Genomic DNA, 22144 nt, shown 5'->3' with positions numbered 1-22144 from the left:
TGTCCTTGAACCCCCGACACACAATATAGCAAAGACAGGAGGCACGAGGAGGTCCTGGAAGTTAAGGTACCTAACAAACAAATCCATGCAAATACATCGCAAAGGATGGACACTCCTTAGGCAGGAAGTCTTGAGTCTTAGAAGTGGCTTCGGGGAACTTCCTTCCCAGAACAGAGAGGTAAGTCTATGTTTCACTGAGGCCAGCTTCCTAACCTAAAACCTAAACCTGATGACTAATGAAGACGACATTCTGTTCTTGGGTTAGGTTCATAAGAAGGTTCTTTTTTTTGGAGGGGGAAAAAAAAAGTTCACTGTGGACCATTTTTAAAGCCTTTATTGAATCTGTTGCACTGCTGTTTCTGTTTTGGTGTTTTGGTTGTGAGACATGTGGGATCTCTGCTGCCCGACCAGGGATTGAACCCACACTCCCCGCATTGAAAGGGCAAGTCCTAACCGTTGCATCACCAGGGCGGTCCGAAGAAGGTTCTTTAGTCTGTATATGTGTCATCATCTTTAGTGAAGCTCCTCGTGAGCTGACTTATTAACAACATAAAAGGAGATGAAATTAAGGCTGTCTCTAAAAACCCAAAAGGTGGATTCTTGTTGCTTCTAAATCAATTCCCCTTCCCACCAAATACTGATATAAAATCAGGAAGTGACACCCTCTGAACTAAAGATTCTTCACTGACTACAGGAAGGACAAGTCACCCACTGAGACCTTTCCAGAAGTTACCAATCATGGTGTACAGTTTGGATCCTTGAAAAAAGTTAAGGACGGAGGCCTGGAAGTGAAGACACATTTTTGAACATGGTATAGTTATCCAACTTTACTATATCTCAATGACCCCGACCTGCAAGTTGGGTAAAATATTCTCTACTTTTGATTTCAGTAACCAACGGGAGAATGGTAAAATATATTGTTGAAACAATTAAGATTTCAAAGGACAGTGTGATTATATTTATAACCTGTCCCTGAAATCCAAAGACCTCCAGAGACTGAGAAGCAATAGGTCTGTACTTCACTCAGTTAAAAAAAAAAATACATTTCCAATTCCTGACTGTATTATAGAAGATTGAAATGAACAGGGATGTGATGATGGAAGGGTCTTAATCTGAGAACAAGCCGGCAAGGGAAGGTGTGGTACCAGCAGTGTCCAGAAGAGGGAGCTCCTGAATAGCCAGCAGGCAGGTTGTCACAGGGAAGCTTTCCCATTTTAACCACGAAACACACATCTGTAGGTGACTTATTGGATTTGCTTTTCTCTGACTCAGCGTGCCCGTCCACCAAAGCCTTTTTGTGTGTGTGTTCTCAGGAAGGCTTCTTGTACACTTAGCTCAAGGATTCCTATGGGCCAGGGGCCCTCCTTCCTGCTCAGTCATCGATGAGTTAGTGCTCCAGGTAACGAGTCAGCCTTCTGTTCTTGGGAGAGTTTCCCCCAGCTCCTGCAGTCAGCTCTGCCCTGCTCGCACTCCTCCTAGGACCTGCTTGTCTGGGGAAGCTGCAGCCTTGCATCTAAAGCAACTAAATCAGGGGCTCAGCCATCTTCTCTATTTGTTGCCTTATTATCACGGAGACTCTGAGCATTCAGAAGGTATTGTAAATCAAACCGTTTGCTCCAGATAGTGAGAAGCATGGACCACGGAAGCCACGGAACTCTGAATCACTGGAACTTTGTGTGTGCTGCACTCATTTGCTCAGTCATGTCTGACTCCATACAACCCCATGGGCTGGAGCCTGCCAGGCTTTTCTGTCCATGGGATTCTCCAGGCAAGAATATTGGAGTGGCTTGCCATGCCCTCTTCCAAGGGATCTTCCCAACCCAGGAATCAAACCCGCATCCCTTATGTCTCCTTCATTGGCAGGCGGTTTTTTTTTTTTTTTTTTTTTTTTTACCACTAGCATCACGTGGGAAGCACACCTGGAACTGTATAGTTGCATATTTTTGACATGACTCTTAATTGAAATTGATTGTCCTTTCTCAGGACAATTACTACACTTTCTTAGTACGAAGAGGCTGAAGGCTCTGCTCACTTGCATTCAGTTCAGTTCAGTTGCTCAGTTGACTCTTTGCGACCCCATGGACTGCAGCACACCAGGCTTCCCTGTCCATCACCAACTCCTGGAGCTTGCTCAAACTCATGTCTATAGAGTCGGTGATGCCATCCAACTATCTCATCCTCTGTCGTCCCCTTCTCCTCCTGCCTTCAATCTTTCCCAGCTTCAGGGTCTTTTCCAACTCTTTTGCATTAGGCAAAATTTAAACACTTCAGTAGAAATATTAATACAATTTCTCTTTGCTCCCAATGGTGGAAATCACTGAATCATATTAATATTAAAATATAAATATTCTCCCAAGTCAATATGTCTCTTCCCTCTACCTGTAATGAACAAAATTCACCAATAGCCACATAATTTCAAAGCTGTTGAGCTGAGTGGATTGTGAAGTGAAAGTCACTCTTTGCGACTCCATGGACAAGTCCATGAAATTCTCCAGGTCAGAATACTGGAGTGGGTTCCCTTCTCCAGGGGATCTTCCCAACCTAGGGATCGAACTTAGATCTCCTGTGTCTCCTGCATTGGCAGGTGGATTCTTTACCAGCTGAGCCACCAGGAAAGAGTGGATTGTAGGCTGGGTTTAAGCCACTGCAGTCTGGGGAGCTTTCCTGGGAATCAGAAATGCCTGTCATCCATTCAGAACATGAAAACTAGTTTTGTGGGCTTCTCTGGTGGCTCCGTGGTAAATAATCTGCCTGCCAGTGCAGGAAACATGGGCTTGATCCCTGATCCAGGAAGATTCCACAGCAACTAAGCCCAAGGGCCACAACTGCTGAGCCCACTTGCTGCACCTGCTGAAGCCCGAGCACCCTAGAACCCGTGCTCTGCAACAAGAGAAGCCACCGCAAGGAAAAGCCCGAGCACCGCAACTGGAGAGCAGTTCCCACTCTCCGCAACTAGAGAAAAGCCCATGCAGCAGTGATGACCAGCATAGCCATAAAGAAACAAACAAAATTAAAAAAAAGAAGACCACTTTTGTGTATATGCATGGACAGGGTGGCAGGGCCATTACTTTAACACTGATTCTTACTCAGCTTGCAAGCTTTTAAAAGTATTTCTTAAGAATCATCTCAGCATTAAGTGCCAGCTTTAGAGCTGAGAAAATATTAATATGCCCCCAAGTCAATGAGAAGTTATTTGGGATAAAATATTATGAAAAAAGTCAAATGACTACCAGTTAACTGAGGAGAAAGTACTTTGTGAATTGTTAGATATAATGCTGAGAAAATTAAACCCAAACTACGCGATCCTGCTTATTCTGTGCCTCCTGCGAATATGAGGCCTCCGTTCATGTCCACAGGGAGACTGGCTTGACTGACAGAGGTTTTACTTTAGGCAAGACCTTCAGGCTGGCCTCCCTTGTGTAAAAGCCACTGTCCTATCTAAACCTGTGTTACAGCGCGTGCAAATCCTGTGTGCACTGAGGTCAGTGTCTGTCTCTAGGCTAAGCTACCGAAGGCTTTCAAGTCAGGAACCTGCTGGCTGAACTGTGAGCCCAAAGAAAGGAGCCACAGACGCTTCTTGTCTGTGGGGAAGATCCCTGATGGGCAAGAGCCTCTTGGTCCATGTACGGTGATAGCCCACTTCCCACCCCTGTCTAGTGATGCTCCCAGTGGACTGAATCCATCCATCGGTCCACATGACTTTCCCCGTTGCCAGACCTAACTCAGCATGCCCTGCCCCGCAATGGCCCCGTGAGCTGCATGCTCAGGCGGGCGTGGAGGCTGGCCCATCCTACCTTTACGGCTGTGTGCCCAGTGATGGGGGTGCCCAGGGAGCCAAGCCCCTGCTTGCCCGGGTCTGGCTGGTTGCCGGGGTGTGGGGCTGGGTCACTCCTCTCATTTTCTGAATCCTGAAAATCCAAATTTGAGCCTGATTAGGATGCAGGAGCAGAAACAGTGACACGGGGATGCTGCAGTGGAGGCGCCCACCCTCACCCTCCAGCTCTGCTGCATCAACCCCAGCTTCTTATCTGAGGAAAACCTCAGACTCTGTCCCCAGGGGTGGAGAGTCAAGTACATGATCTGTCAACCAATTGAGGACTCTTTTTAAGAGAGAAAGCAGGCATGATAAATAATCATTCCATCCAACAAGTATAGAACTAGCTTGGGCTAGGCGAACTGGGACATCTGGTCACCCTGTGGGCGGGATCTACCTACTTGCAGTGAGGTCTACATGTTGGAATTGACAGTGGATTGAAAAAGAGAAGAAGCGGGAGGAATGAGTGGAGGGACTTTGGGGGAAAGGTAGGACAATGAAAAAGTCAGATGAGAAGGGGGTTGGCAGATGGAAGGAAAGTGTGTAGGTATGTGTGTGTGTGTGTGTGTATGTGTGTCTCTGTATGTGCATATATGTCTCTGTGTATGCTTCTGTAATGTATGTGTGCATATGTGTATGTGTATACATTCCTTTGCATGTGTGTCTGTGTGTGCATACCTGTGTGTCTGTGTGTATGTCTGTGTATATAAATATGTGTGTGTAGGGGTGCAGCATCAGGAAAACCTTAATGAGAGGCACGTTCCCACACATAGAGGATGCAGAAATGAACGCAGCATCCTCTTCCTGTCCCACAGTCCTATGCCATGACTTTCAGAAAAGGCCCCTGAGCTGCCCAGTCTTTGCCTGAGCACGTGTCAAAGGTCTGTAGCATCCTTTTCTCTCAGAGCCCATGCCCTCATCTCTCACTTGAGGCTGCTGGATTAACTGATGCAAAATGATTTTTGCATTTTGCCTGACATTGCTCAGTGCTCATTCCCTTCTTCCCACTTCAAGGGTGAAAAAGAAAATGCTTGTGTCTTCTCCCCAAACCATCTTTAAATAAGAAGCTGAAGAATTTACTATCAGAGCACTAAGAATACAAATGGCCTGAGGTACTGTTTGATGTTATCAAAGACTCTGGGCTGCAAAGAAGCTTGGGATGCAGAGAAGAAAAAATGCTTTGATTATAAACTCTTGCACAACAAACATGCAGCTCTTTTGGCTCTGCTTTTTCTGTCTTCTGTCTCCCTCTTGTTCCACATTTCCTCCTGGCAGCCTTGAATTTGCTCTGATGGAGTGAAGAAGGGCCTGACAATGACCAGTAACAGTACAGCTTCAGGAAAGAGGGTCATGGTAAATAACTCCTGAAACTGTCTCTGATCCCTGCATGCTTTACAGTATAAAAATGTTTTCAACTAATATGGGTTTAAAAAGTACAAACATCCAGGTATACAATAAATTGTGCTTCCCTGGTGGCTCAGCAGTAAAGAATCTGTCTGCAATGTAGGAGACCCAAGTTCAATCTCTGGGTAGGGAAGACCCTCTGGAAAAGGAAATGGCAACTCACTCCAGTATTCTTGCCTGGAGCATTCCATGGACTGGGGAGCCTGGCAGGCTACAGTCCATGGGGTTACAAAGAGTTGGACAGATTGAGCTACTAACATACACACACACATCCGATAAATAAATCCTGGGGGTGTTATGTTCAGCATGGTGACCATAGTTAACAAGACTGCATGGTCTCTTTGAAAGTTCCTAAGAGAGTAGATCTTAAAGACTCTCATCACTAGAAAGAAAATTTGTGACTGTATATGAAGATGGATGCTAACTAGAATTATCCTGGTGATCATTTCACAATATACATGATGATATATTGTATCTATCATATATATTGTGAAATACACACATAATTCACACATGTATCACATGTATATGTTACAGCACATGTAACATATACACACATACATCACATGTATATGTTATATTTCACAATATATACAGTAGATATAATATCCAACAATTATGTTCTACAGCTGATATTGACAGAATGATCTCTGTTTGTTTCCAAGGCAAACCATTCAATATCACAGTAATCCAAGTCTATGCCCCAACCAGTAATGCTGAAGAAGCTGAAGTTGAATGGTTCTATGAAGACCTACAAGACCTTTTAGAACTAACACCCAAAAAAGATGTCCTTTTCATTATAGGGGACTGGAATGCAAAAGTAGGAAGTCAAGAAACACCTGGAGTAACAGGCAAATTTGGCCTTGGAATATGGAATGAAGCAGGGCAAAGACTAATAGAGTTTTGCCAAGAAGTGCACTGGTCATAACAAACACCCTCTTCCAACAACACAAGAGAAGACTCTATACATGGACATCGCCAGATGGTCAACACCGAAATCAGATTGATTATATTCTTTGCAGCCAAAGATGGAGAAGCTCTATACAGTCAGCAAAAACAAGACCAGGAGCTGACTGTGGCTCAGACCACAAACTCCTTATTGCCAAATTCAGACTTAAATTGAAGAAAGTAGGGAAAACCACTAGACCATTCAGGTATGACCTAAATCAAATCCCTTATGATTATACAGTGGAAGTGAGAAATAGATTTAAGGGCCTAGCTATGGAATGAGGTTTGTGACATTGTACAGGAGACAGGGATCAAGACCATCCCTGTGGAAAAGAAATGCAAAAAAGCAAAATGGCTGTCTGGGGAGGCCTTACAAATAGCTGTGAAAAGAAGAGAAGCAAAAAGCAAAGGAGAAAAGGAAAGATATAAACATCTGAATGCAGAGTTCCAAAGAATAGCACGAAGAGATAAGAAAGCCTTCTTCAGCAATCAATGCAAAGAAATAGAGGAAAACAACAGAATGGGAAAGACTAGAGATCTCTTCAAGAAAATTAGAGATACCAAGGGAACATTTCATGCAAAGATGGGCTCGATAAAGGACAGAAATGGTATGGACCTAACAGAAGCAGAAGATATTAAGAAGAGGTGGCAAGAATACACAGAAGAACTGTACAAAAAAGATCTTCACGATCCAGATAATCATGATGGTGTGATCACTGACCTAGAGCCAGACATCCTGGAATGTGAAGTCAAGTGGGCCTTAGAAAGCATCACTACGAACAAAGCTAGTGGAGGTGATAGAATTCCAGTTGAGCTATTCCAAATCCTGAAAGATGATGCTGTGAAAGTGCTGCACTCAATATGCCAGCAAATTTGGAAAACTCAGCAGTGGCCACAGGACTGGAAAAGGTCAGTTTTCATTCCAATCCCAAAGAAAGGCAATGCCAAAGAATGCTCAAACTACCGCACAATTGCACTCATTTCATACGCTAGTAAAGTAATGCTCAAAATTCTCCAAGCCAGGCTTCAGCAATATGTGAACCCTGAACTTCCTGGTGTTCAAGCTGGTTTTAGAAAAGGCAGAGGAACCAGCGATCAAATTGCCAACATCCGCTGGATCATGGAAAAAGCAAGAGAGTTCCAGAAAAACATCTATTTCTGCTTTATTGACTATGCCAAAGCCTTTGACTGTGTGGATCACAATAAACTGTAAGAAATTCTGAAAGAGATGGGAATACCAGACCACCTGATCTGCCTCTTGAGAAATTTGTATGCAGGTCAGGAAGCAACAGTTAGAAGTGGACATGGACCAACAGACTGGTTCCAAATAGGAAAAGGAGTACGTCAAGGCTGTATATTGTCACCCTGTTTATTTCACTTCTATGCAGAGTACATCATGAGAAATGCTGGACTGGAAGAAACACAAGCTGGAATCAAGATTGCCGGGAGAAATATCAATAACCTCAGATATGCAGATGACACCACCCTTATGGCAGAAAGTAAAGAGGAACTCAAAAGCCTCTTGATGAAAGTGAAAGTGGAGAGTGAAAAAGTTGGCTTAAAGCTCAACATTCAGAAAACGAAGATCATGGCATCCGGTCCCACCACTTCATGGGAAATAGATGGGGAAACAGTGGAAACAGTGTCAGACTTTATTTTTCAGGGCTCCAAAATCACTACAGATGGTGACTGCAACCATGAAATTAAAAGACGCTTACTCCTTGGAAGGAAAGTTATGACCAACCTAGATAGCATATTCAAAAGCAGAGACATTACTTTGCCAACAAAGGTCCATCTAGTCAAGGCTATGGTTTTTCCTGTGGTCATGTATGGATGTGAGAGTTGGACTGTGAAGAAGGCTGAGCGCTGAAGAATTGATGCTTTTGAACTGTGGTGTTGGAGAAGACTCTTGAGAGTCCCTTGGACTGCAAGGAGATCCAACCAGTCCATTCTGAAGGAGATCAGCCCTGGGACTTCTTTGGAAGGAATGATGCTAAAGCTGAAACTGCAGTACTTTGGCCACCTCATGCGAAGAGTTGACTCATTGGAAAAGATTCTGATGCTGGGAGGGATTGGGGGCAAGAGGAGAAGGGGACTACAGAGGATCAGATGGCTGGATGGCATCACTGACTCGATGGATATCTCAGTGAACTCCGGAAGTTGGTGTTGGACAGGGAGGCCTGGCATGCTGTGATTCATGGGGTCGCAAAGAGTTAGACATGACTGAGTGACTGATCTGATCTGATATATTGTGTATTTCATGACATATATGGTATCAAACAGTTGTGGTGAACACCTGGAATTAGTATAGTGTTATATGTCAATTATATACCTCAATTGAAAAATTAAAAGTGCACACAGATATAAAATATCTATATATAATAAAAATAAGATATAAGATATCTATATATAATTAAAATATATAAAATAATGCATGCTCAGTTGTTAAGCTGTGTCCGACTCTTTTTCGACCTCATGGGCTGTAGCCCACCAGGCTCCTCTGTCCATGATATTTCTTTTTTTTGTTTGTTTGTTTTTAAGTAAGAGAAATCATTTTAATATATATATTTTCATTTCAGTCAATTCAACAATGATTTCTAATAGGCATGCAGACCCATTTAGTTTGCTTCAAATTTGTTTATTTCTCAACATGCAGCAACCTTCCTAATGAGATAGTTGAGTTGAACTATTTATTCTTAAAGAGTACAATGTACCTTGTCCTCAAAGAGTTTTATCAACTTTAACATTTTCAAAGAGCCCTATGAGCCTGCTCAATGTGGTAGCTTCCCCCTGAAATTTCCTATTTGGAGGATAGCAAAACAGTCTAGAATCTTCCCCAGTCTACTAATTGCTTGTATTCATATCACAGCTTGGCTGGCTAAGAGGTAGAGAGTGAATAATATGTAGATAGCCTTCAAGTCCAGCTGAGTGAGACAGCTTCATTTTTAGAAAGGATACCAAATCATGAAAACCCTCCTAATAGTATGATTTGTTCCAGGGTCCTTTTAAGAAGGGACCTACTCCTCATGCATAGGACTTTTTACGGTCTTCTAGAGTTTTCTGCTCCAGCCAGCGTTCTCTAGCCAGGTGACTTATTGAACTTACTGCAGAACTGAAAGCATGAAGTCTCTTGTCTACTTTCATAGTTAGAGGTGGTGTTAGTCTTCTCACTTCCGGCCAAATGGATCCGACCACACTTTCAACCTTGGTGGCTGCACGTCTTCTTGAACAATACCAGCTCGATTTATGGCTTGTTCCTTCTTGCACTTCTCCAGCCGCATTAAGGGCCAGAAGTAGATGGGGTAGAAGGCGGCGCCGATCAGGGAGATGAAGCCACCGAAAATGAGAGCAGTGCGCAGGCTCCGGGACATGGCTCTAGCCAGGGCTACCCGGATTCTCCGAGTGCCCGGGACTCTGTCCATGATATTTCCCAGGCAAGAATACTGGAATGGGTTACCAGTTCCTTCTCCAGGGGATCTTCCCGACCCAGGGATTAAACCTGCATCACTTATGTCTTCTACATTGGCAGGCAGGTTCTTTACCACTGAGCTACCAGGGAAGCCCCATATAAAATAATATAAAAAAAATAATAAAAATAGGCAATGTGTGTGTGTGTGTGTGTGTGTGTGTATATATAGTATCTGATTTCAAGTCATTGAACAATTCCTGTGAGGCCAAGAGGAGTGAGGTCTTCCTGAAAGGAGGGGGCTGAGGGTGGAGGGTTCTCTCCAGAGTCGGAATGTGGTGGAAGATTCACATCTTGCTGTCACATGAGTGTGACCCCTTCTCTCCTCCTCCTATGCGGACGCTCACACTCATCTTCTCTGGGGGCTCCAGGAATACCATCCTGCCAGGCAGAGGGGAGTGTCATCAAGGCTGGATGTGGCTTCTAGAGGGGATGCTCCAGAGTTGGAGGGTGGGTGGTCTGTGGTGCTCCCAGGGCCACACTCAGCCTCACCAACTCATTTCCTTCTCTGTAACATCTGATAGAAAACGCCCGCAAGGTGCCTAGCACTGGTCCTGGTACACAGCTGGTGCTTAATCATGGCAGTAGCTGTTGACAGCTATCATCCTGCTCTTTATAAATGTGCTTTTAATAGTATTTGCAACATATATTTATCATGTCTGGACAGTCTGTAGATTTGTCCAGAAAGAAGGGAGTGCTACGTTTGGGCTAGGGCTGGAGGCAGCCTTTGCAGAATTTGGCGTGTGGACACCTGCTAAAGGCAGGAGCAGCTTGGGTCTCCTGCTTTTTAGCCAATCAGTTTTTCCAGTAGTGAAGTACGGATGTGAGACTTGGACCATAAAGAAGACTGAGTACCAAAGAATCAATGCTTTTCCATTGTGGTGCTAGAGAAGACTCTTAAGAGTCCCTTGGACAGCAAGGAGGTCAAACCAGTCAATCCTAAAGGAAATCAACCCTGAATATTACTGGAAGGACTGATGCTAAAGATGAAGCTCTAATACTTGGTCACCTGACATGAAGAGCCAACTCATTGGAAAAGATTCTGCTGCTGGGAAAGATTGAGGGCAGGAGGACAAGTGGGCAGCAGAGGATGAGATGAATTAAATAGTGTCACTGACTCAGTGGACATGAATTTGAGCAAACTCCTGGAGACAGTGAAAGACAGAGGAGTCTGGTGTGCTGCAGTCCTTGGGGTCACAAAGAGTTGGACATGACTTAGCGACTGAACAGCAACCACCAGCACCTCCAGCTCCTGCTCCCCAGATCCTACAGTGGCAACTCAATCACAGGAAGGACCGTGAGCTTTGAAACCAGTCCTGCAGTGGCCCTTTCTTTCCAGGAGACTGTCGACTGACTGTCAAATCTTTGGGAGCCTCATTTCTACCTTGTCTGCAAAAATGGAGATAAAAGAGATCTACTTGGTCAAGTAGATACTGAAAATTTAAGTCAAAGGACATATTTCTGGGGACTCTCTCTCTTGGTGTTTTCTGGAAGCTCCTGCCCTCACACACAGAACCCTGAACTGAACACGGTGAGAGTTAGCAACAGGATGATGTGTTGTGAAGAGACATCTCTCAGGTCTCTATGCTAAACCCGCCGTAGCAGCCGTGATTTCAGGACTGAAGAGATGAGCAGGCTGGAAGGGGGTTTGTTTACCTGGACTGTCCTGCGAGGACCCGCCAAAGGGGTCTCCATAGCTTTCGTGTCCGGGGGGGATCCCGCTGAGCCTTGGAGGTCTTCCCCTCGAGTCTGATCTGGAGAAAGCCCATCACTGCTGCTGTCCTCCTCAAAGGCAAATGCATCCGCCGACTTGGAGAAAGTCACCTGGTTCCCTGAGGGAGGGGAAGCCAAGAACTGGGTCAGCAGACAAGCTTCCAGATGTCGCCCCCATTCGGAGCACTACCAGCTGCCTTCAGAGTTCCCAGCTCAAGGAACCCCGGTCCCCTGCACTACAGGTAGATTCTTTACTGTCCGAGCCACCAGGGAAGCCCAAGGTAAGAGTGAAGGTAGATTTAAAATGATTTGGTCTCTCCTCTATTTACTCCGTAGAGGGGGATGTGCATTTATAAAAGTGGCATGTTTGGCGGGGAGGAATGAGTGACATACTAGAGGTCTATCATCACCTGTCAACCTTTACTTAGTGTTGATCCATTCCTGCACATTTTGTTATGTGAACCCCTATCTTTCTGGAGCTAAATCAGGGAAGATGAAGGAAAGAATGTGGGCCACTGGGGGAGAAGGCCCCCTGTCTCCCTCGGGCTTTACGAGGAGAGGTGAAGTTGATGTGACGGCGTGCCATTTGCATCGTGTTCACATACAAAGCAGGCACCCGGCACGAAATGTTTTGCAAACTTTGCTATTAAGGATAAGCCAGGGGAGCGCCTAAATTTAAATTTCTAAATGTCAGAAGAGGCCTAATGTCACCAGGGTGTACTGAAGCTCCATTCAACAAACGCATATCTGTTTATAAAAAGCCATAAATGTGTCTCAGAAACTGGAGCGTGATCTTTATTATTTTTTTTTAATTCTTTGGATTTTGTTGTTATTCCTCTTATCTTTGTGTCTATTTTGGAAATCCCCAGCGACTCATACATGTTCAGATTCTTCCCCAGCAGCCTTCATGGTTTTGGGAGGGGAACCCAGGCCTGGGCTTGGAAAGTGGGGTTACCAGACCAGGTGGGACTGTGGTGACATCCTTGAATGTCCCTCCCATTTCTTAGTTACCAGATCTCCTCTCTTATTATCCAAGTGCAGAGTACAAAATGTGCCGAGGCCACAGAGCCCTCCTGACCCGCTTGCAGGCACAGCTCTTGGAAAGGAATTTATGTATTATCAGCAAGTTTTCCAGCCCGGTGTTCCGCAATCACGCTGACAAGAACTTTTGACTCAAGCTCTGGGCAGATAAGAGAGAGGAGCTCTCACTGGGGAGATTGGAAAGGAGCTGGAAGTAATGGAACAAACGTGGTTTGGGGCTTGTCACCGCCACCGCTGCTGGCATGCGTCCCAGACCCCCACTCAGACACGCAAGCGTCAAGTCAGAAGGGAGGCCGGGCAAGCACAGAGCCGCTGAGAACTCCAGTCGCTGGGCAGACTGCTAATCTGGAAAGGCTAGGGGACCAGCCCTGCTGCTTCTCGGCTTCCAGGATTCCTTATAAAACTCAATGTCACTTTTCTATGATTATAAAAGTAATTTTTACTTATAAAAATTCATTCGCACCATATGAAATGAACATAACAAGGTATATAATAATCCCACTTGCATTAATGATTTATTTCTTCTTCCGGATTTAATTCTATCCATATAGCAAGACACACACGGATTTAAAAAGCATTTCATTCAGTTAGGACTGGGTGAAAGAGACCATGCTGAAATTTGCTTTAAAAAAATATATATATTTTTTAACTCCACAGTGCTTCTTGGAGATCTTTGCATGTGAACACATAGAGATGGGCCTCAATTTTTTGGTAACAGCTACACAGTATTCGACTGTCTTAATAGGAACTTTTAGTTTTCAACTTTTATTCCCCAAAGGGCCCTTATTTGTATCTATAAAAATTTGAAATAATAGAAAAGTGCAGAGAAGAATATAAAACATCTGTTCATGTATCATCTGAAATAAATACATGCCAGTATTTTTTATGTGTGTGTCAGAAACCAATTCATTTTCTAACAGAGGGTTATTTGACAAATGTCTGCTTTTTCTTTGCAATCATGGGTCACTTTTCTCTCCCATCTGGTCTCAGACCACTGCACCCCTGCCCCCATCCTCTATTTTAAGGGTCCAGAGTTAGATCACTCCCTCCCTTCTTTTCTCATGGCAAACCCTGGACTCTGCAAAGAAGCTCAATTTGTTTTTTTCACACAACGTGAAGGAATTTTTATACTGTTTTCCCTTTCTCCAGGAGATTGTGTGATCTTCCCCGGCAGGTCCTTCTGGAAGCCTCTATGAATATGCTTCCATTGTAACTCAACCTGTTAATTTCTTTACTTTAGAAAACACGTTTTCACTGGCATTTCAACTCCTACTTCTGTTTGTGGAATTAAATAAAGGCTTTGTCCCGGGACTTCCCTTGTGGTCCAATGGCTAAGACTTTGCACTCCTGATGCAGGGGCACTGGGTTCGATCCCTGGTTTAGGAACTAGATCCCACGTGCCACAGCTAAAAAACCTGCAACAAGGATGGAAGATCTCATGTCCCACAACCAAGACCCGACACAGCCAAGGAAGTAAATAGATACATATATCATTGTTAAAGAAGGCTTTGTCCCTGTTTAAAAGATGACATGTGTTATTCAGGGCCAGCTGGGCATAGGAGTTGGGGCTGAGTGGGTATTAAGGCTTCCTCACTGGCTTAAAACTCAACATTCAAAAAACGAAGATCATGGCATCTGGTCCCATCACTTCATGGCAAATAGATGAAGAAACAAAGGAAACAGGGACAGACTTTATTTTTTTGGGCTCCAAAATAACTGCAGATGGTGACTGCAGCCATAAAATTAAAAGACGCTTGCTCCTTGGAAGAAAAGCTGTGACCAACCTAGATAGTGAATTAAAAAGCAGAGATGTTACTTTGCAACAAAGGTCCATCTATTCAAAACTATGGTCTTTTCAGTAGTCATATACAGATATGAGTTGGACCATAAAGAAGGCTGAGTGCTGAAGAATTGATACTTTGAACAGTTGGAGAAGACTCTCGAGAGTCCCTTGGACAGCAAGGAAATCAAACCAGTCAATCCTAAAAGAAATAAGTCATGAATATTCATTGGAAGAGCTGATGCTGAAGTTGAAGCTCCAATACTTTGGCCACCTGATGTGAAGAACTGACTCATTAGAAAAGACCCTGATGCTGGGAAAGATTGAAGGCAGGAGGAGAAGGGGACAACAGAGGAAGAGATGGTTGGATAGCATCACCAACTTGATGGACATGAGTTTGAGCAAGCTCTGGGAGTTGGTGATAGACCGGGGAGCCTGGTGTGCTGCGGTCCATGGGGTCACAAAGAGTCGGACACGACTGAGCGACTGAACTGAACTTATCCACAGAAATTGCAGCATTTTGTTGGGGTTTACTTGGTACAGGGCCTGAGTGCACAGCGACTCAGAGAGCCCAGAACTGACTGTGCTAGCCCCCAGGGGCTGTCAGCCTCCTCTGCCCAGCAGAACTCTTGATGGCCGAGCATTAGCATCTTATATTCCCTCCCCACTTCCTTCAGTCTGAACAGGTATGGATCTTCTCTGTGTGATCTGACCCTTCATGTGACAAAGAATTGACCCCCTGCCTCCCTGCCCCCCAACCCCCACTCCCCACTCCATACAAGAGTATTACATCTGAAACTCATACAAATGAGAGTGAATTAATTAAACCACAAAGTTGTCCAAGGGTTCTAACTCATGTAGAAATATCATAAGAAGGGTGGGGATGGAAAAAGAGAGAAAATTTCTCTTACTCCCTGACTACTCCCCTTCAATGACTTTAAGTGGAAAGATAACACATGATGAAAATAGTAGTTTGTGCAACTTCCCTGGGTGGACCAGTGGCTAAGACTCCATGCTCCCAGTGTGGGGGGCCTGGGCTTGATCCCCGGTCAGGGAACTAGATCTCACATGTCACAACAAAAAAGATCCCTTGTGCCGCAACGAAGATGAAAAATCCTGTGTGCAACTAAGGCCCAGTGAGCCAAATAAATAAACAAACACTAAAAAACAAACAATTCCCCCCACCCCCCCACACACAAAAGATAGTAGTTCAAATCAGCAGTCCATTTAGCAGTGGCAGCAGTAACAGAAACAGTCAACTTGTGTTTGGCTTCAGAATGGCCCAGGAAGTCAGAGTAAGGACTGCAATCTCTCATCCCTCATCACAAGGTCCAGGCTGGCCCCAGTTCTCTAGAGATTGAGCTAAGACTGAAGGTCCAGCCTTCAGATGCTCAGAGTCCCAGCAGAGGGGGTGGCAAAATGGATTTTCCTCCAGGGAGGTTGTCAGATGTGTGTTGTTTCGGGAACATGTTAAGACCTGCTGGGCTGGTGGGTGAGGTGGGGCTGATGACGTAGAAATCAGCCGTGTCCCTTTTTCTGCACATGTGTGCTAAGGACAGCTCCATCCTTCACAACATCTTTTACTTGAGTTTTTGAGATCTGAGGGAATGAACGTGACACCCTGACCGTGAGAATAAAGGAGGCAGGGGATCACGACAGTCTTGTTGCCATTGTCTCAGAGAAGGCGTGGGAGGACTGTGGAGCCCTGCTGTCGTGGTCATAAATCAGCATGTCCTTTCCACTCTGACACTGTGAGTACATGCTCAGTCACTCAGTCATGTCTGACTCTTTGTGACCCCATAGACTGTAGCTCGCCAGGCTCTTCTGTCCATGGGATTCTCCAGGCAAGAATACTGGAGTGGGTTGCCAAGCCCTCCTCCAGGGGACCTTCCGGACCCAGGGATCGAACACATGTCTATTACATCTCCTGTGTTGCAGGCAAATTCTTTACCACTAGTGCCACCTGGGAAGCTCAGCATGCAACAACTAATATGCAGGGCAGCCAAATTAATAAATAGGTATTTTTCAAAAATCAATGAGATAGCTTTCTTAAAATAAAAAAGCATTGAGGTTGACATATGTTATATGTTATTCACAAGGTTCCTGACACACAAGTGTCCAATCATTTCTAGCTGTTGTTATTATTATTGGTTTTGGTAGGAGTGTCTGCCTGTCTCAAGTTTACCATGATCAAAAATTTTAAAAAAGACCACCCAAGAGGCAGTTGATCCTGTGGTTAGCTGTGCAAAAGTCAGCACAACTCTGGAGCCAGAAACATCAAGAGGTTCATTCTGGGAAAGCGAAGCAGACCTTCTCCAGAGCACAAGGGACATCGCAGGAAAGGCTGTGCGCTCCCCCCTCTCTTGCCTGGTTCAGGCCAGGCTCAGTGAAGAGGGACAGAGGTCACCTTATCTGGCTGCCGCAGGAACAAGCAGAGTCTATCAGCTCCGTGTTGTGACCCAGGGCCCCTGCTCCAATCTCCCGGGGCTCGCTGGGAGCTGCTGGAGTGTAGGGCGCTGGCTATTGTCCCTGGAGACACGTCGGGCCATGTGATGACAAGGACCCGCTTCGGGAAGTCCTGACATCACCCCGCAGCTATGCCCACAGGGCTGACTCCGGGCCTGGCCTCTTGGGGATCTCAGTCTGGCCCCTTGGCGCACCCCCACTCCTCTTTCTCTCTCTCGGAAGTGATTAGATGAATGAGTCAGTTGGACTTTCCTCTGTATAAACATTTAAAATTCCGAGATTACAGTAAGATAGTAAGGGTCCTGGTTACCTTGCCTCTGGATCCACACCACGGACTGGAATGCAGGGGGTGGAACACGAGAACGAACTTCACTCGCTTATCTGTATGCAAGCCTGAGCGGTGCATGTATGAAGGCTATTTTAATTCTCGGTCAGCCCTTCTCCTAACATCCTCCTGGAAGAGGCGGAAGCCAAATCCACTTCCTGAGGGAGGAGGTGGTCGGGTGCCAGGAGCTAGTTTAAATGCAGCTTCCGCCTAAAGAGGTTCCTATACACTGAGGATACTACAGTCTGGAGGAGACTGATTGAACTGTCCAACAAAGGCCGTGGAGCCCACGGCTCTTGAAGGGGATCAGATGGCTTCAGGAAGAGAATAGGTGGACATGGGACTTTGGAGAAACAAGCATTCCTTTATCTCAAATTCCTGGCACTTTAGAAATTGACTTTATTAGGGGAGAATATATATACATGAAAATAAAAGTGTTAGTTGCTCAGTTGTGTCTGACTCTTTGTGACCCCATGGACTGTAGTCCATCAGGCTCCTCTATCCATGGGATTCTTCAGGCAAGAATACTGGAGTGAGTTGCCATGCCCTTCTCCAGGGAATCTTCTTGACCCAGGGACTTCTCTGGTGACCCAGATGGTAAAGAATCTGCCTGCAATGTGGGAGACTCAGGTTCCATCCCTACATCAGGAAGATTCTTGCCTAGGAACACCCATGGAGAGAGGATCCTGGCAGCCGACAGTGCATGGGGTTGCAAGGAGTAGGACGTGGCTGAGCGACTAACACGGTCCTTTCTATGTGCTGTGCTGTGCCTAGTCACTCAGTTGTGTCTGACTGTTTACATACATACATACTACAGTGTACATATTCATTTATGTACATGTATTGCTGAATCTCTTTGCTGTCTACCTGAAACTATTATAACATTGTTAATTGGCTATATTCCAATACAAAATAAAAAGTTTAAAAAGAAAAAAAAAGGAAACTGACTTTAAGTCTCTAGACAGACCCTGATGCTAAGGACTACAGGAGTTGGGAAAAACAGTTACGCTGCATCAGCACTTGTTCTCTATTGACCATTGAAACCAATTCTCCAGGAACAAAGAAGATTGTTAGGTGGGTAAAGATACATTAGCGTCATCTTAGAGCACCTGAACTTTCCTCCTTGACATCCCCGACCCCCAAAGCTACTGGCTTCCTGGTTCTCTTTTCCCACCACCTTTTTTAGAATCTTCCTCAGAAAAGTATTTATCACATGTTTCTTTCCCTCAAGGATCATTTGCACTTTGGAAATCCTTTCTCATTATGGAATGATAGATTCTGGTCATGAGAAAGTTATGCCAAAGCAAATGACCCCGCCATCTGGTTTAGGGGCCATGGTTGGTGTCTATTTGCCTTGAAAATGGATGATTAGAGAGTGTTGAGACTTCTAGAAGTCTGAAGGATGGCTGGATTCCTAGTAAACAAGAATTTTTGTTTTGTTTTATTATAAAGTCTTAGCCTTGTGGTTATAAGTGAGCTGAGACTATCGTAGGGTCTTTTAGAAAAAGGTACATGACACTTGTAAATGGATGATTTCTGGGCCATCCCCCAGGGACAGAAATGTTGCTTCCTGTGTTGAAAGGTTACAGTGATAGAAAGAATGACTTCATCTTTGAAAATGGGGCTGTATATTCTGAATCAGGCTTCACTGGTGGCTCCAATCATGAAAGAATCCACCTGCAATACAGGAGACCCAGGTTCAATCCCTGGGTCAGGAAGATCCCCTGGAGAAAAGAATGGCTACCCACTCCAGTATTCATGCCTGGAGAATCCCATGGACAGAGGAGCCTGGTGGGCTACAGTTCATGTATGGGGTCGCAAAGAGTCAGGCACAACTGACAGAGTGACTTTCATTTTCTTTTCATTCTGAATTGAGGGTTCACTTTTTTTAAAAGAAGCTGAAAAAACAAATTCAGGCATTCAGGTGGGAAGCCTGGCTGAATCCAAGGAAAAGAGGAGGACACTTTAGGGTGGAGGAGCTTGCCCCCTGGAGCAGGACACCAGGACCCTTTTATTGTCTAAATAGCTGGGAAAGCCAGTCGGGGTTCTCCTTTCCTCAAGCAGAAGCCAGGCCTCTGGACAATAACAGCTTCCTTGGTAGCTAAGGGATGCTCCTGGCAGTGAAGGAGATACTCGGATGACCAAAGAGAGGATTAACCAGCTCGGAGGAGAGCTCTCCAAACTGAGAGTGTGAAGTGCCGATGACCACACACAAGCAGAACAAAGCCAGGCTCAACTCCAGTGCACATCTTCTGGTCTCGCACGGTATCCCTCCCTTATGGCATTTGTTACATTCAGTGTTCTGGCCTGAGAGAGAGAGAGAGGCTGTTGGTGGTTTTCTAAGTAGGAGAAACAGGAAAACAGGTGTAGGCTGTGAGATGTAGCCACGAGGAAACCCCGAGTCAGTAAAATCAGAAAACCTGGTATTTACCATAGCTAGGACATGGAAGCAACCTAGATGTCCATCAGCAGATGAATGGATAAAGAAGTTGTAGTGCGTATATACATGGAATATTACTCAGCCATACAAAAGGAACACATTTGAGTCAGTTCTAATGAGGTAGATGAACCTAGAACCAATTGCATAGAGTGAAGCAAGTCAGAAAGAGAAAAACAAATATTGTATACTAATGCATATATGTGGATCGAGAAGGATGGTACGGATGAACTTATCTGCAGGGCAGCAAAGGAGGCATAGACATAGAAAACAGACTTGTGGACACAGTGGGGAAGGAGAGGGAGGGGCGAATTGATAGAGCAGCACCGAAACGTACACATTACCATATGCAAAATAGACAGCCAGGGAGCCCAGAGCTGGTGCTCTGTGACAACCTAGAGGGGTGGGATAGGGAAGGAGGTGGGAGGAGGGTTCAAGGATCGGGGGACATAGGTATACCTTGGGCTGATTCATGTTGATGCATGGCAGACAACAACACAGTATTGTAAAGCAATTATCCTCCAACTAAAAATAAATGAAAACCAAAACAAAAAAGAACCTAAAACACAAGCCCCCTTTTCTTTCACATCATATCACGGTAGCCCACACAAGCCTAAGTTTCCTCCAGCTGGAATCTGTAAACTTCTACCTGACTCAGAAAATAAACCTGCAGGCTGGAAGAGTGAAGGTTGGCTGGCACCCTGAAGGAGAGGAAGGTGCAGGGGGAAAGATTTGCTACAGTCACTCAGCTGAGGGCAAGGGTGGGGACATCTGCCAAGGAGAAGAAAAACCCCACAGTGGGGGCTGGTTCTCTGTCAACAGCCTCCTTGCGAGATGTTCTAGTTTATTTCATCTTCGTGTTGAAGAAAAATTGGTCTTGAATAAAACCTGGGCGGGGGGATGGGGAGGAAGACAGTGAGAGTTTCGCTCTGGGATTGGCAGAAACACAGACGCACAGCTGCGGAGGGAGCTGGAAAATGTAAACACATCTGGAAAGGCGCGTGGACCAAGGACGGAATATACACAGAGGCCAGGAGAACAATACACAGAAAACCACCACCCTGAGTTGCTGCTTTGCTGAGGGTGGAAGATGAGATCCAGAGAAGTGACAGCCAGGAGAGGGGTGGGGACCATCAGTGCCATTGGAAGGGTTACTCAGAGGGCTATTTCTACAGCTGGTCTCTGAGAAGCTTCCTCTGTCCCTATGACATGTCATAAGATAGATGACATGTCATAAGATGCCACTCATTTGAAAAGACCCTGATGCTGGGAAAGATTGAAGGCGGGAGGAGAAGGGGATGACAGAGGATGAGATGGTTGGATGGCATCACCAACTCAATGGACATGAGTTTGAGCAAGCTCCAGGAGTTGGTGATGGACAGGGAAGCCTGGTGTGCTGCAGTCCATGGGGTTGCAAAGAGTTGGACGTGACTGAGAGACTGAACTGAAGATGCCACTGCCTTGCTGGTAGAAACTCACGCACGTTGAAAGATTGCTGCTAAACAGGCTGACGCATGGGGGTTCCCTGGATGAGGTCAACCTCTGCCGACCTTTTCTCTAGCTTTTCCTTCTCTTTATTCTTCACAGATCCCTACCTCTGTTTATACATTATTCTCTTTGTTCTTTATACTTCCTTCCTTCCCCCCAACCACCCTCTACTGGGCACTCTGTACCCTGCACAACTTCTATTTTCACACCATTTATCACTTTTTATTAGGATATATAATTATTCACGGGTTTTGCTGATCATCTGTGTCTCCTGTGCTAGAATATAAGCTCTGCTAGAGCAGACGTTTTTGTAGGTTTTGTTCATTAATATGTCACAAATGCTTGAACAGTGCCTGACACACAGAAGATGCTCCATAAACATTAAATGAAGAAATGAATACATGAAAGGGATCTCTTAGCAAGTCCATCAGTTTAAGTTTCCTTAGTCTTCTAAGTCTGTAGCTCTAGACCAAGACTTTCTTCTGCAGTCTAGTTTGGTTGAAAGCCCTGCTTACTGAACCCCTGCCCCTGGAGTTCCTGTGGACCCCTCAGCTCCAACATGAAACAGGAATTCATCATCTCTCCCCTGATCTGCCCCTCTGCTCACAGTCCCCATCTTGATACATGGCTGCCATTTAACTAGCTGACCAGCAGGGGAACCAAGGTTGGTCATCTGTGACTCTTCCATTTATCCACACTGACACATTCTACCAGTATCTAACAATGCATATCAAGTACTTCTCAGATGCTCTTTTTTTTTTTTTCTGTGCCCACAGCATGGCTGTTGTTCAGGCTCTTGACCAAAAGCTACTCATTAAAATTTATACCCCCCCCCCCCTTCCACAGTACAGAGATATTCCTGTGAAATTGCTGTTCCTTCCTTTCCTCTTCTCTGGCTAGATTTGGAGGATGATAAGGCTGCAGGGCACAGGTTGGCAAATTTATGGCTGGTGAGCCTGCTGTCTGTTTTTGTAAATAAAGTTTTATTGGAACACAGCCATGCCCATTTGTTTATGTATTGCCTGTGGTTCCTCTTCCACTACGATGGCTGAGCTGAGTTGTTGTGACAGCTCGGAGAGCTTGCTTACTCTCTAGCTCTTTAAGTTTGCCGCCTTTGTGCTAGGGGATGATGGAGCAGCAAGACCAAAGGAGTCTGTGTGCCTGAAACGTTTGCCATAGAAGAAAACCCTCTCTGGACCATTTATAAATAAGAAATAAATGTCTGTCAAGCAGCTGAAACTTTGTGGTTTGGTTAGCAGCTT

The 22144-nt window shown here is 45.2% G+C and overlaps 2 protein-coding genes across 5 annotated transcripts in view; both read right to left on the bottom strand.

Annotated features, from left to right (window-relative positions):
• MYOCD (myocardin) overlaps window positions 1-22144 on the bottom strand; it is a 93124-nt gene that overhangs the window by 23451 nt on the left and 47529 nt on the right. For 3 of the 4 annotated variants that reach the window (XM_061391116.1, XM_061391114.1, XM_061391117.1), the window contains 2 exons: window positions 11289-11464; window positions 3795-3908 (listed from right to left, as the gene is read on the bottom strand). In XM_061391116.1, coding sequence (XP_061247100.1) covers window positions 3795-3908; window positions 11289-11464 — 290 coding nt within the window. The remainder of the gene's footprint in view (window positions 1-3794; window positions 3909-11288; window positions 11465-22144) is intronic. The other variant, XM_061391115.1, reaches the window with a different exon arrangement.
• LOC133232114 (small integral membrane protein 20-like) lies at window positions 8843-11280 on the bottom strand. The gene has a single exon (XM_061391118.1). It carries the CDS (start codon window positions 9586-9588, stop codon window positions 9334-9336), a length of 255 nt encoding a protein of 84 aa, XP_061247102.1. The 5' UTR covers window positions 9589-11280; the 3' UTR covers window positions 8843-9333.

This window comes from Bos javanicus, chromosome 19, assembly GCF_032452875.1.
Source record: "Bos javanicus breed banteng chromosome 19, ARS-OSU_banteng_1.0, whole genome shotgun sequence".
NCBI lineage: Eukaryota > Metazoa > Chordata > Mammalia > Artiodactyla > Bovidae > Bos > Bos javanicus.
Note: the sequence above shows the minus strand (reverse complement) of the source record. Positions and strands in the feature narration are given on the sequence as shown.